The following is a 13,381-nucleotide window of genomic DNA, read 5'->3' on the forward strand; positions in this document are numbered from 1 at the left end:
CAAAAAGAGAAAGAAACACTCAGTGCATCATGGGAACCCCCCAGCAGTCTAAGTCTATAGCAGCATAATTAAGGGATGGTTCAGGGTCACCTGATCCAGCCCTAACTATAAGCTTTTTCAAAAAGGAAAGTTTTAAGCCTAATCTTAAAAGTAGAGAGGGTGTCTGTCTCCCTGATCTGAATTGGGAGCTGGTTCCACAGGAGAGGAGCCTGAAAACTGAAGGCTCTGCCTCCCATTCTACTCTTACAAACCCTAGGAACTACAAGTAAGCCTGCAGTCTGAGAGCGAAGCGCTCTATTGGGGTGATATGGTACTATGAGGTCCCTAAGATAAGATGGGACCTGATTATTCAAAACCTTATAAGTAAGAAGAATCATTTTAAATTCTATTCTAGAATTAACAGGAAGCCAATGAAGAGAGGCCAATATGGGTGAGATATGCTCTCTCCTTCTAGTCCCTGTCAGTACTCTAGCTGCAGCATTTTGAATTAACTGAAGGCTTTTCAGGGAACTTTTAGGACAACCTGATAATAATGAATTACAATAGTCCAGCCTAGAGGAAATAAATGCATGAATTAGTTTTTCAGCATCACTCTGAGACAAGACCTTTCTAATTTTAGAGATATTGCGTAAATGCAAAAAAGCAGTCCTACATATTTGTTTAATATGTGCATTGAATGACATATCCTGATCAAAAATGACTCCAAGATTCTCACAGTATTACTAGAGGTCAGGGTAATGCCATCCAGAGTAAGGATCTGGTTAGACACCATGTTTCTAAGATTTGTGGGGCCAAGTACAATAACTTCAGTTTTATCTGAGTTTAAAAGCAGGAAATTAGAGGTCATCCATGTCTTTATGTCTGTAAGACAATCCTGCAGTTTAGCTAATTGGTGTGTGTCCTCTGGCTTCATGGATAGATAAAGCTGGGTATCATCTGTGTAACAAGTGCCTTTAATACCTATGGCATGCTCTAATCTCTGTAATAAAATTTTATGGTCAACAGTATCAAAAGCAGCACTGAGGTCTAACAGAACAAGCACAGAGATGAGTCCACTGTCTGAGGCCATAAGAAGATCATTTGTAACCTTCACTAATGCTGTTTCTGTACTATGATGAATTCTAAAACCTGACTGAAACTCTTCAAATAGACCATTCCTCTGCAGATGATCAGTTAGCTGTTTTACAACTACCCTTTCAATAATTTTTGAGAGAAAAGGAAGGTTGGAGATTGGCCTATAATTAGCTAAGATAGCTGGGTCAAGTGATGGCTTTTTAAGTAATGGTTTAATTACTGCCACCTTAAAAGCCTGTGGTACATAGCCAACTAATAAAGATAGATTGATCATATTTAAGATCGAAGCATTAAATAATGGTAGGGCTTCCTTGAGCAGCCTGGTAGGAATGGGGTCTAATAGACATGTTGATGGTTTGGATGAAGTAACTAATGAAAATAACTCAGAAAGAACAATCTGAGAGAAAGGCTCTAACCAAATACCGGCATCACTGAAAGCAGCCAAAGATAACGATACGTCTTTGGGATGGTTATGAGTAATTTTTTCTCTAATAGTTAAAATTTTATTAGCAAAGAAAGTCATGAAGTCATTACTAGTTAAAGTTAAAGGAATACTCGGCTCAATAGAGCTCTGACTCTTTGTCAGCCTGGCTACAGTGCTGAAAAGAAACCTGGGGTTGTTCTTATTTTCTTCAATTAGTGATGAGTAGTAAGATGTCCTAGCTTTACGGAGGGCTTTTTTTATAGAGCAACAGACTCTTTTTCCAGGCTAAGTGAAGATCTTCTAAATTAGTGAGACGCCATTTCCTCTCCAACTTATGGGTTATCTGCTTTAAGCTGCGAGTTTGTGAGTTATACCACAGAGTCAGGCACTTCTGATTTAAAGCTCTCTTTTTCAGAGGAGCTACAGCATCCAACGTTGTCTTCAATGAGGATGTAAAACTATTGACGAGATACACTATCTCACTTACAGAGTTTAGGTAGCTACTCTGCACTGTGTTGGTATATGGCATTAGAGAACATAAAGAAGGAATCATATCCTTAAACCTAGTTACAGCGCTTTCTGAAAGACTTCTAGTGTAATGAAACTTATTCCCCACTGCTGGGTAGTCCATCAGAGTAAATGTAAATGTTATTAAGAAATGATCAGACAGAAGGGAGTTTTCATGGAATACTGTTAAGTCTTCAATTTCCATACCATAAGTCAGAACAAGATCTAAGATATGATTAAAGTGGTGGGTGGACTCATTTATATTTTGAGCAAAGCCAATTGTGTTATGTGTCGACGCGGGTTGAGGAGCAGACCTGCGTCCGACGGAACCCAGCGCTAAAATAACCAGAAAGCGGTTCCAATAACAAAACAATTTATTACTTCACCCTCTGGTGCAAAACAAAGTGTATAAACAAAAGATGCGTCAGTCTGGTGGAGTGAAGGCTGGCACGCTCTCCAGCACCTAAAAGGATCGAAGCCCGGCGCTTCTGGACTCACTTTACCGCCAAACACCCCCCAGGTGGACACGACAAACCGACTCTCTGCGAAGATAGATAGAGGTGAGGTAAGTCAGCAGTTACAAGCAATATCCTTCAAAAGGCACACACTATCAGCAACACATTCAGGTCTGTATTTAAGCTTTATGTAAATGAGCAGCTTCTCACAACAGGTGGAGGAGCAGTTGTCCGCACGCCACAGCAGTGAGAAGCGAGCTGCACAATTCTCATCACAATTCAAATATACTGCGTAACAAAATACCAAGTTACTATCAACAAGTAGTTAAACAATTAATCACCTCTGATGTGTGCTGACAGCATGTGTCCCTCACCCTTCCTGCTTCACAGGCACGATGTGTCAAACCCAGGCGCGGTCCTCAGCGTCTCACAAACGAACATCACAAGGTCGAGTTCCCGGCAATTCTGCTTGAATCACACATGGCTTAAATGCAGAACGCCATCTAATTATCTGCTTCAGCTGAAAGTCTTTAAGGCTGCACGTGAGCACCATCCACAGGTGCTGCACATACTGTTGATGAGGGTGAAGGACTCTTCTGCCAGCACCTTCTCCACAGACAAATCAGTTTTCATACCACCTGGAGAGCAAAGAAAAGAAAACCAAAATATCCAGCCACACCCCCCCAACACACAACAAATTGAGTCTAATAATAGATTAAATGCAGTGTTGAGGCTGTCATTCTCAGCATCTGTGTGGATGTTAAAATCGCCCACTATAATTATCTTATCTGAGCTAAGCACTAAGTCAGACAAAAGGTCTCAAAATTCACAGAGAAACTCACAGTAACGACCAGGTGGACGATAGATAATAACAAACAAAACTGGTTTTTGGGACTTCCAATTTGGATGGACAAGCCTAAGAGTCAAGCTTTCAAATGAATTAAAGCTCTGTCTGGGTTTTTGATTAATTAATAAGCTGGAATGGAGGATTGCTGCTAATCCTCCGCCTCGGCCCGTGCTACGAGCATTCTGGCAGTTAGTGTGACTCGGGGGTGTTGACTCATTTAAACTAACATATTCATCCTGCTGTAACCAGGTTTCTGTAAGGCAGAATAAATCAATATGTTGATCAATTATTATATCATTTACTAACAGAGACTTAGAAGAGAGAGACCTAATGTTTAATAGACCACATTTAACTGTTTTAGTCTGTGGTGCAGTTGAAGGTGCTATATTATTTTTTCTTTTTGAATTTTTATACTTAAATAGATTTTTGCTGGTTATTGGTGGTCTGGGAGCAGGCACCGTCTCTACGGGGATGGGGTAATAAGGGGATGGCAGGGGGAGAGAAGCTGCAGAGAGGTGTGTAAGACTACAACTCTGCTTCCTGGTCCCAACCCTGGATAGTCACGGTTTGGAGGATTTAAGAAAATTGGCCAGATTTCTAGAAATGAGAGCTGCTCCATCCAAAGTGGGATGGATGCCGTCTCTCCTAACAAGACCAGGTTTTCCCCAGAAGCTTTGCCAATTATCTATGAAGCCCACCTCATTTTTTGGACACCACTCAGACAGCCAGCAATTCAAGGAGAACATGCGGCTAAACATGTCACTCCTGGTCCGATTGGGGAGGGGCCCAGAGAAAACTACAGAGTCCGACATTCAATGTTAATTTTAGTGACCTCCGATTGGCGTAACCGGGTGTCATTACTGCCGACGTGAATTACAATCTTACCAAATTTACGCTTAGCCTTAGCCAGCAGTTTCAAATTTCCTTCAATGTCGCCTGCTCTGGCCCCCAGAAGACAATTGACTATGGTTGCTGGTGTCGCTAACTTCACATTTCTCAAAACAGAGTCGCCAATAACCAGAGTCTGATCTTCGGTGGGTGTGTCGCCGAGTGGGGAAAAACGGTTAGAGATGTGAATGGGTTGGCGGTGTACACGGGGCTTCTGTTTAGAACTACGCTTCCTCCTCACAGTCACCCAGTCGGCCTGCTTTCCCGGCTGCTCGGGATCTGCCAGAGGGAAACTAACGGCGGCTAAGGTACCTTTGTCCGCACCGACTACAGGGGCCTGGCTAGCTGTAGAATTTTCCACGGTGCGGAGCCGAGTCTCCAATTCGCCCAGCCTGGCCTCCAAAGCTACGAATAAGCTACACTTATTACAAGTACCGTTACTGCTAAAGGAGGCCGAGGAATAACTAAACATTTCACACCCAGAGACAGGAGAAGCCGCCATGCTTAATTGGCTAAGAGCTAGTAGCTGCGCTAAGCTAGCGGATTCCTAAAAACACACAAAGTGAATAATGTGTAAATAATTTAGAGGTGATTCAGCAGAGGGAGTGCTTTAGTTAAGGCACGTGAAGATTACACTGTGAAACAAATCGTTATCTAGTTAACTAGATCAATCTAACTGCGCAGATTAAACAGCTAACAGATACAGCAAAACACTGCTGTGCTCCGGAACAGGAAGTGATACAATACCGCAGTGAGAGCCAACCACCAGTAGAGGCAAGCCAAATCCAGGCTGAAGTCTTTACAATGATGCCTCACATTCACCCATTCACACAGACAAACTCACACACACCGATGTCAGGGTGCTGCCATGCAAAGCGTTCACTACACACCGGGAGCAATTTGGGGATTAAGGACCTTGCCGATTGGTGATTTTCCAGTCAGGCTGGGATTTGAAAAGAGGATCCTCTGGTGTCAAGCCTAAATCTTTACCACTAAACCATCACTTCTCCATCATGTATAGAAACACTTTCTGACAGTGGTCAAAATTAAATGAGTTAAATGATATACAATTTTTGTCATTTTATTCCAATATTCAGAGGAAAGCATCATTTCCATCACACTACAAAAAGGCATTTTCAAACAAAATGACTAACGACGCATGTTTTTGAAATATTTCATGAAATTTCACACATAGACATACCCAAATGTATAATTGTATTTATTTTAAGCATTGTAAAGCTAATATTTCCCACTGTGCAGATGACAAAAACCTTTCAGCTGTTTTACTGAAGACTTTCAATCAAGTCCTTACATGGCACAATCGCCAGCTGTTCAATCCCAGAAATGAACTGGAACCACAAATCCATCATTTTCAAAACTTTTTCAAGACTGAGCTGGTGTGCAATAGAGCACACGGGGGCTGCTCATGCAGACGCAGAGCACTTTCAGTTTTCAGGAATGTCAGCCATTTTCAAACATTTAACCCACTCTAATCATGAACCCACTGGCGTTTTTCTCGCGGGGGTGTTTATTTAATTTTATCTAAATTCTGTGTCTTTTTTTCTTTTCTCTCTGTTTGAAGTGCGGCTCCATCCAGAGATGGGTGTGGTGTCTATTCCAGAAACCGTCTTGTGCATCGGCAACATTTCCTGTATGTTTGTTTTGTGAATTGTTTTGTAATTTGTGTCTGTAGCATGGCCCAAGCAGAAGGTCACCCCTTTGAGTCTGGTCTGCTTGAGGTTTCTTCCTCAGAGGGAGTTTTTCCTTATCACTGTTGCTCTGGGGGTTAGTAAGGTTAGACCTTACTTGTGTGAAGCGCCTTGAGGAAACCTTGTTGTGATTTGGCGCTATATAAATGAAATACATTGAAATTGAAGCCCAAGCAATCGACGCTTCTGTGGTGTGGTAGTTCTTCAGCTGTAGACGGGACGATCAATTATACAGCCAACTACTGTGCAAATTATCTTGAGTGGATGTGGCAACTGTAAATAACTTTCAAATAACGAATGCAAATATCTTTCAGCAATTTCACACAGCAGCTCGTTAACTTGGTCACTGTGCAGCACGTGAAACTTTGTAATTAGCCCCTAAAACAAATTCCTCTAAATGATTCAAACATCTTAGTGATGTTCTTTAAATATTGAGTAAAAAGCTCTGAATAAAGTATAATAATGTGATGAAATCGACACCCATAACAAGGGCTGCATTAATGCACAGGCAGGCCTATGCTGAAGACCAAAGGCCACAAAAACAAAACACACGGGGCCCCCACGTTAAGGCCAACCACACAAAATAACACAACACACAATATAACACAAAATAATAAATACTCTTACAAAACTCCTTGAGGTGATGTAGTGAAACAGTGCTTCCACGGGTGTTTTATTTTATTTCCATTTTAATAGATCATTCAATTCAGTTTCTGTGTGTATTCAAGCAGGGTGTGTGTGCATATTTAGAAAAATGAATGAGTCCACCCACCACTTTAAACATATTTAGAAACTTTTTTTTAATGCCTGTCGGAATCAAATGTAAGACCAACATTACAATAACTACAAATTAATGTTTTAACAACAAAAATGTTTTGACATAGAAAAGTTTAATAAAATTTACACTTCCCCATGTGTCTCTGAGCTGAGCATTCATTCAACAAAAGTTATTTGTTGATTCCGCTATCTCACTTTCTGTAACGTAAGGAGACGCATTCACTGAATTATTAAAAATAAATAGATATTGCTATTATTCATTTATTCATTTTATGCCACTTATCTGGGTCCGGTTCACTGTGACAGTAGACCAAGTAGCACACTTCAACATCCTTGGCCAACTCCTGTAACTCTCCCCAGGGGATCCCAAAGTGTTCCCAAGCAAGCTGAGATATATAATCCCTTCAGCGTGTCCCCGGGGCCTACTCCCAAGTGAACGTGCCTGGAAGACCTCCCTAGGGAGAGGACCAGGGGATATCAGATGCCCGAACCACCTCAGCTGGCTCCTTCTGATGTGGAGAAGCAGATGCTCTACTCAGAGTCCCTCTCGGATAGTCCAGCTTCTCAATCTGTCCCAGAGTGTAATTCCAGATTCCCCAACGGAAGAATCTCATTTCCGCCACTTGTATCTGTGACCTTGTTCTTTCTTTCAATACACAAAGTTCAAGACCATAGGAGCATTCATAAGAGTGAAAATCGATTGGTAATCGAGAGTCTTGCGTTCTGGCTCAGCTCTGGACCATTCCAATCCAATCCACTTTATTTATATAGCACATTTAAACAACAGAACAGTTTCCAAAGTGCTGCACAGAAAAATAATTATACAAACTATACAAGACAATAAACCAACTCAGATACTAATAAATAAACATAAAAACAATAAAACAATAAATAAATAAAACACTGGGCCAAAAGACAACAGAGGACCATACAACTCACGCAGAGCTAAAAGCCAGAGAATAAAAGTGGGTCTTCAGACGAGACTTAAAACACTCCACTGGACCATCACCATAACGGTCCAGTCCAGCGTCTGTAAAACATCAGACACAGCCACAATCTGTCTATCGATCTCATGTTGCAACTTACCCCCACTGTTAACCAGGAGCCCAGCCATTTATTATTGTAGTTTCAATTGCAGTGTCAGAAAAAAACATGAATAAAATCCTACTTCCCATGTCTTGGCATTTGTAAGACTTTTGAAAGACCTTTTTATAAGGCCTTATTATTAGACTGACAAATTTAATGCCTTTTAAGAAACTTTAAGGATCTGTGGTAACCCTGTAAAATAGGTTTACTTTTATGAGGGCACATGGATGAATCCTTTATAAATGGACATACAGATGAACCGGAAAATAATCTCTTTGCTGAAAGTAAAATATATGCTTTAATGTGGTGATTTTGTTAATTTGACCAACCATTTTTTTTCTTCCCCATTTGGCTCCAGATTGTACTATCTTTTAACCCATTAGTCAGTCTCATTCATTCATCATCACACTTTGGCACAAGTCTGATATCTGACTTCCACCAGTGCGTCCGTCCATCTACTGGGAGCCAGGACGGCCAGCTGGATACAGATCTGAGCTCATTTTAGAAGGCAGCACTGGAGAGGGAAGAAAGGCTGCAGCTTCAGCCTCACATCTGCTCAGCTCTTTCTGTAAGTGTGTGCCAGCCTGCTTCTGAAAGTGGTGTGCGATGGGCCATTTCCAATCTTCGTTCATCTTCACTTTTTTAAGTGCTACAGTGGACATATTTCATTAGAGGCAGTTAACAGGATTAGTCTGAGGGTCAAGACTGATTTGTCCATGTGCCTAGGAGCTGGAAATCATCATCATCATCATCATTTGTTATAAAAAACTTGCTCATCACAAGATCAGGTAGGTCAGTGAAGAAGAAGTTGGCCTGCCAGTATGTGAGCATGGGTTCAATTCCTGCTGACCTGGCTTTCTGTATCCTTGAACAAGGCACTTCATCTGGATTTTCTCAGACCACCTAGCTGTAAATGGGCACTGGCCTTTGCTGGCGTCCCATCCAGGAAGAGCCATAGACTAATTCATTGTGTGCTATGTAATCTGGAGGTAAGCACAGGCACCAAACAGACCTCACAGCCTGTATAGGACTTACATCATCACAAAGATGACATCATAGTGATATGTGGCCGGCACGTGTGAGGTACACAATACATTCCTGGAAGAACTGTTAAAACAGAGAAACTGTGCCATGTCAACTGACTTAGTGGAAAATTTGGCGTTTGTCTTTACTTTTCTGAATGGTTTTCAAAATGATTTTCTGTTGACAAAAACAAGAATAAAACTAGAGAAATTCATCATGAAATGCCCCGCGCACAGTATTATTTTCCATACAAAGTGCAGTAATATGTACTTGTATGGGGTGGGTATTTGGTTGAAGCCCTATGTGTTTGATGTAAACTGGGATATACAATGAAAAAATTGGAGATTGGCATAATATTTATTTAGAGGATGTGACAAACAGTGACCATAAGAAGTCAGTCACAGTTGCCAGCCTTCAAAACAAATGTAGCCACTGGTGACCTTGAAATGGAGGTCAAGGTCACCGGCCTTTGAACCCATGCGAAGTACTCCTCCAAGGCATGTACCCACCAAATATGAAGTTTCTGCAAGCAATAGGTGCTGAGCTACGTTGCGACAAACAAATTGCGGCCGGACAGACGGACGGACAGACAAACTGATGGAAGGACGGACGGACGGACAACCCGGATGTTATATGCCCCGTGTTAGGATGCAGTGTTACTACTACTAAAGTTCTCCATAGCTTATGTCACTCCCCATGCTGCAGAACTGAGCCAATATTGGCACACATATACTCTGACATATGGGGAGTGACATAGGCTATTGAGAATAGTAGTAGTAGTAGTAGTAGTAGTAGTAGTAGTAGTAGTAGTAGTAGTAGTAGTAGTCCTCCATCATCAGTGTTGTGCTAAAAGGTTAAAAGTTAAAAAGTTCAAAGGAAAAAGAAGGAAATAGAAAAGTGTAACATTATACTTTTCTATTTCCTTCTTTTTCCTTTGAACTTTTTAACTCTTCATTTTTGCAAGTAACTGTAATATATCAGCAGCAATGCAGTAGCAGTAGTAGAAGTAGTAGTAGTAGTAGTAATAGCAGCTGTCTCTTCTTTAGTCATGCCCTAACAGTTCTCTGGAATCCAGGATAAGTGGGAGGTGATAGCTTTATTGGTGAAGATGAAGTTTTCATTTCAATCCCTGAATCAAACCGGCCCTGCAGCGTGCAGTCAGCTAAACCACAACAGAAGACATTTTTTAATTATATGAGAACATACTGATATTTAACTCAAATTCAATTTTAACAATGCTCTTTACTTTTTCTAAGTGTGTTATTTTGTCATTAATCTACCCAGGGATAACACTCTTCATTGACTGATCTCTACAGCAGCATTCTGTGTTAGTTTTAAAGCTTAGATAAAGATGCGGGGCCCACATGTAGCCTTTTCATCTATCACAGCAGTTCCAACAATAACTATAGATTTGGAGGAGATATTAGTAGAGTGGAGACAACTCTGTGTGAGCACAAGATCATCGTTCATGGACGATGACCCCGACAGAAATGGGAGAGTTTGTACCACTGTGGTATTGTGGAGGCCATTTGAAAGGAAAACCCAGAGGCATAACTTTATTTAGGAAATACTCTCTGGACCAGCGCCAGTCATGTTAACAGCGGTAATGATACAGAGTCATCTCAACACCAGCTGTCATAATAACAGCAGGAGCTGTGCTACAGCAAGATAAGAGCCGGGCACTGCCAGAACAATGTTATGGTTTCCCTGAGGAGGAGGCAGCGAAGGTTCTATTTGTGCTCATGTTTGCTTGCATCTATTTATACATTTGTCATATATGACAAACTAACACATTAAAAAACAGAAGGAAATATGAGAGAAAGAATGTTTAAAGTGTAGATATTTGAAACAAGTTCACTGCATGATACATTTAAAAAAATTATCACATCGCCTCACTCTGGTTTTTCATTCACTTGTGCCATTCTAATACTTTCCCATACAGATACTCAAGCCATACTTAATCGTGAATGACCATGGCCAAAACATGAATTTATAGCAGTTTAAATGTTTGGGTTTTTTATACAAATGTGACCAGATGACATCTTTGTGGCCACAGCCGGGTTCGAACACCAAATCGCTCATACTTGAGACCAAGGCTCTACCAGGTCTGGTCAAGGCAGTAGGAACATGTTTCAATCTGGACTTCAGCTTGTTTCACAAACGTACATAAGCGTAAAAAACAGAAAAAATAAATCACCGGCGCCTATCCCAGCGGTCATTGGTTGGAAAGCGGGCTATACCCTCAACAGGCCGACCAGCTATCACAGGGCCAAAGAGTCTTTCTTTTCCAAACAGTTATAACGTATCAACATTTCTATAGACCATAGGCTATGTAACTACCTGCTAGCAGGTGTTTTAAACTGAACAAGTTGTATTGTCGTTATTAATGTTTCAAAGAATTAAGATTCAACTTACAGCTGAGTTCAATGTGGATGAAGTCCAGGATGCCCAGATTCTCTAAGAAGACCCCAGATGATGCTGTGGTTTTAAAAAGGAATGAGATGTCTGCGTTCAGTTCTCCATGGAAGGTGGGGAAGTGCAGGTATGATGTCTCCTTGTCAAAGAACGCCGCATTCCAGAAGTTCTCTACAAGAAATGACGTGATAAACATTTTGTTACATTCATGAAAAGGTGAAAGGTGTTGTTTTTCAAAACTGGGAATATATCACTTTTGAACAAAGCTTGTAATATGATGGCTGTATAATGAAAATTGCATAATAAACAAATAAAACAAATGTACAGCTAATTAGAGCCAAGATCAAAGGCTCTACACCACCTTTGCCATCTCATTTATTCTGATTTATCTCACTCGGCATTTATTAATTTATTTACTCATTAAAATGAAGGCTGAAATTAGAGGTGATTATAGGAAGGTAAAACAAATCACTTAAATTTGTTTATTGCACTTCTTTTTATTAGAGATGTTATTAAGGAGCCAGAGGGGAATTATATTTTATCTATTGTTCTCCTGGTAATTAGGCATTGTGTTGGGAGCAACATATTTTTTCCATTAATCAGTTAACTGGCAGGAGGAAAATTGGTTTGGGGAATTGCTTTATAAAGAGTACATTTATAATATATTAAACTGAAACAGATGTTTAATCCAAACTCTATTAAAACTAAAAACATACTAAGAGTTGGGCGTTAAAATTCATTGTTGTTTAAATCCAGGAACAATATATATGAAGAGAAGGAATGAATGAAGAAATAATGATTTCCGAAGGTGACAACATTGTTGTCAGTGTCACATAATTAAAATGTAATGGAAACAGATTAAAATAAAAAGGTAACACATTGCAATGCATTAATTTGTGGATTGAAATTCAGGTGCACTGATATCCAAAACTGGGGTTCTGTTGTATTCAATTAATAATCAGATTCACATTTTAATGAAGCCACTCACATCTGCTCATTTGATATTTCTATTCCATTTCAGCTTCCGTCCCTAAAGTGTTTCTGTGCCAGTTATTTTTCAAAATACTCTCCTTGCGGGTGTTACAGAACCTTGATCCCTGCTATGAAGGTTTCATCACATTTTTCAAAAAGTAAAAAAGAAAGAAAGAAAATACCCCTTCACTGATAGATATGTCATTACCAGTGCCAGTTATTTTTTCATGTTTGGGAACAGATGGCTTTGATTCCAAATCAGGAGTGTTGAATGAGTTCAAAGACACAGACATGCAAAGTAGAACAGGCAAAGGCTGATTAGCAAGGAGAGATGTTCTCTTGATGAAACATAACACCTTTTGTCAACTTCCATGAACTTCACCTTGATAGATTCATGAAACGGTTTCATCAGGTTGGCAAAGTATGCCCCAGTTCCAGTCTGAGCCTCTGGAAAGTTGTTCATGAACATAACCCACTTTGTGTTGAACAGAAAAAATGGAGCACCACTTGGCCGTCATGTGAAATCACCTCAGTGACCTCTGGAGTTGTTGACAATGTGTGTGTCCTTGGGTGATCGAATGTTCTCATTCTCCAGAGACTGCAGTGTAAAACTTAACCAGAAATGAGCAAGTGTCAAGTGAATCCAGAACATTGTGTTAAAATGTCTTGCACAGCCAGGAGGTAATCTGGGATTACACTCAAGGGTTGAGAAGGTGCATGAGGATGTCTATGTTTGTAATAATCCTGAACCAAGATGAAGATCCAGGATTTCAATGACTTCCTGGACTTGCCCATCAGAAGCATATCTGTAAACAGTGAAAGAGTCAAACTGGTTTAGACATTCAATTATCTCGACAGTGACAATCATGTCTCTGGGTTCTCTGCCTTCGAGTTGGAAAGACACCTGGGAAGATCTCATGGAGTCATGAGGTTGTTGGACGAAGATGTTTGGCAATGCTGATATTGTTGCAGGAATACAAAGATCTAAATTTTAAAGGTTGTGGTGCTTCCTGTAACACTGTACGGTTGTGAGACTTTGACACTAACCAATAACCAAAGGCGGATGTCTTTGGCACCAGATCTCTTCAGAGGATGCTTAGGTACTGCTGGAATGACTTTGTGTCAAAATGAATGGTTACTGAAGGAGAATCCAATGAGGGGTATCAGTTGCATTGTGAGGGAATATCAACTAGAACATTTTAGC

At 40.5% G+C, this 13,381-nt stretch overlaps 1 protein-coding gene across 1 annotated transcript in view; it reads right to left on the bottom strand.

Moving 5' to 3' along the window:
• The window catches only part of LOC117518379 (contactin-associated protein-like 4), a 315,610-nt gene that overhangs the window by 77,474 nt on the left and 224,755 nt on the right, over positions 1 to 13,381 (bottom strand). The window contains exon 16 of the mRNA XM_034179490.1: positions 11,206 to 11,376. Coding sequence (XP_034035381.1) covers positions 11,206 to 11,376 — 171 coding nt within the window. The remainder of the gene's footprint in view (positions 1 to 11,205; positions 11,377 to 13,381) is intronic.

This window comes from Thalassophryne amazonica, chromosome 10 (assembly GCF_902500255.1).
Source record: "Thalassophryne amazonica chromosome 10, fThaAma1.1, whole genome shotgun sequence".
NCBI lineage: Eukaryota > Metazoa > Chordata > Actinopteri > Batrachoidiformes > Batrachoididae > Thalassophryne > Thalassophryne amazonica.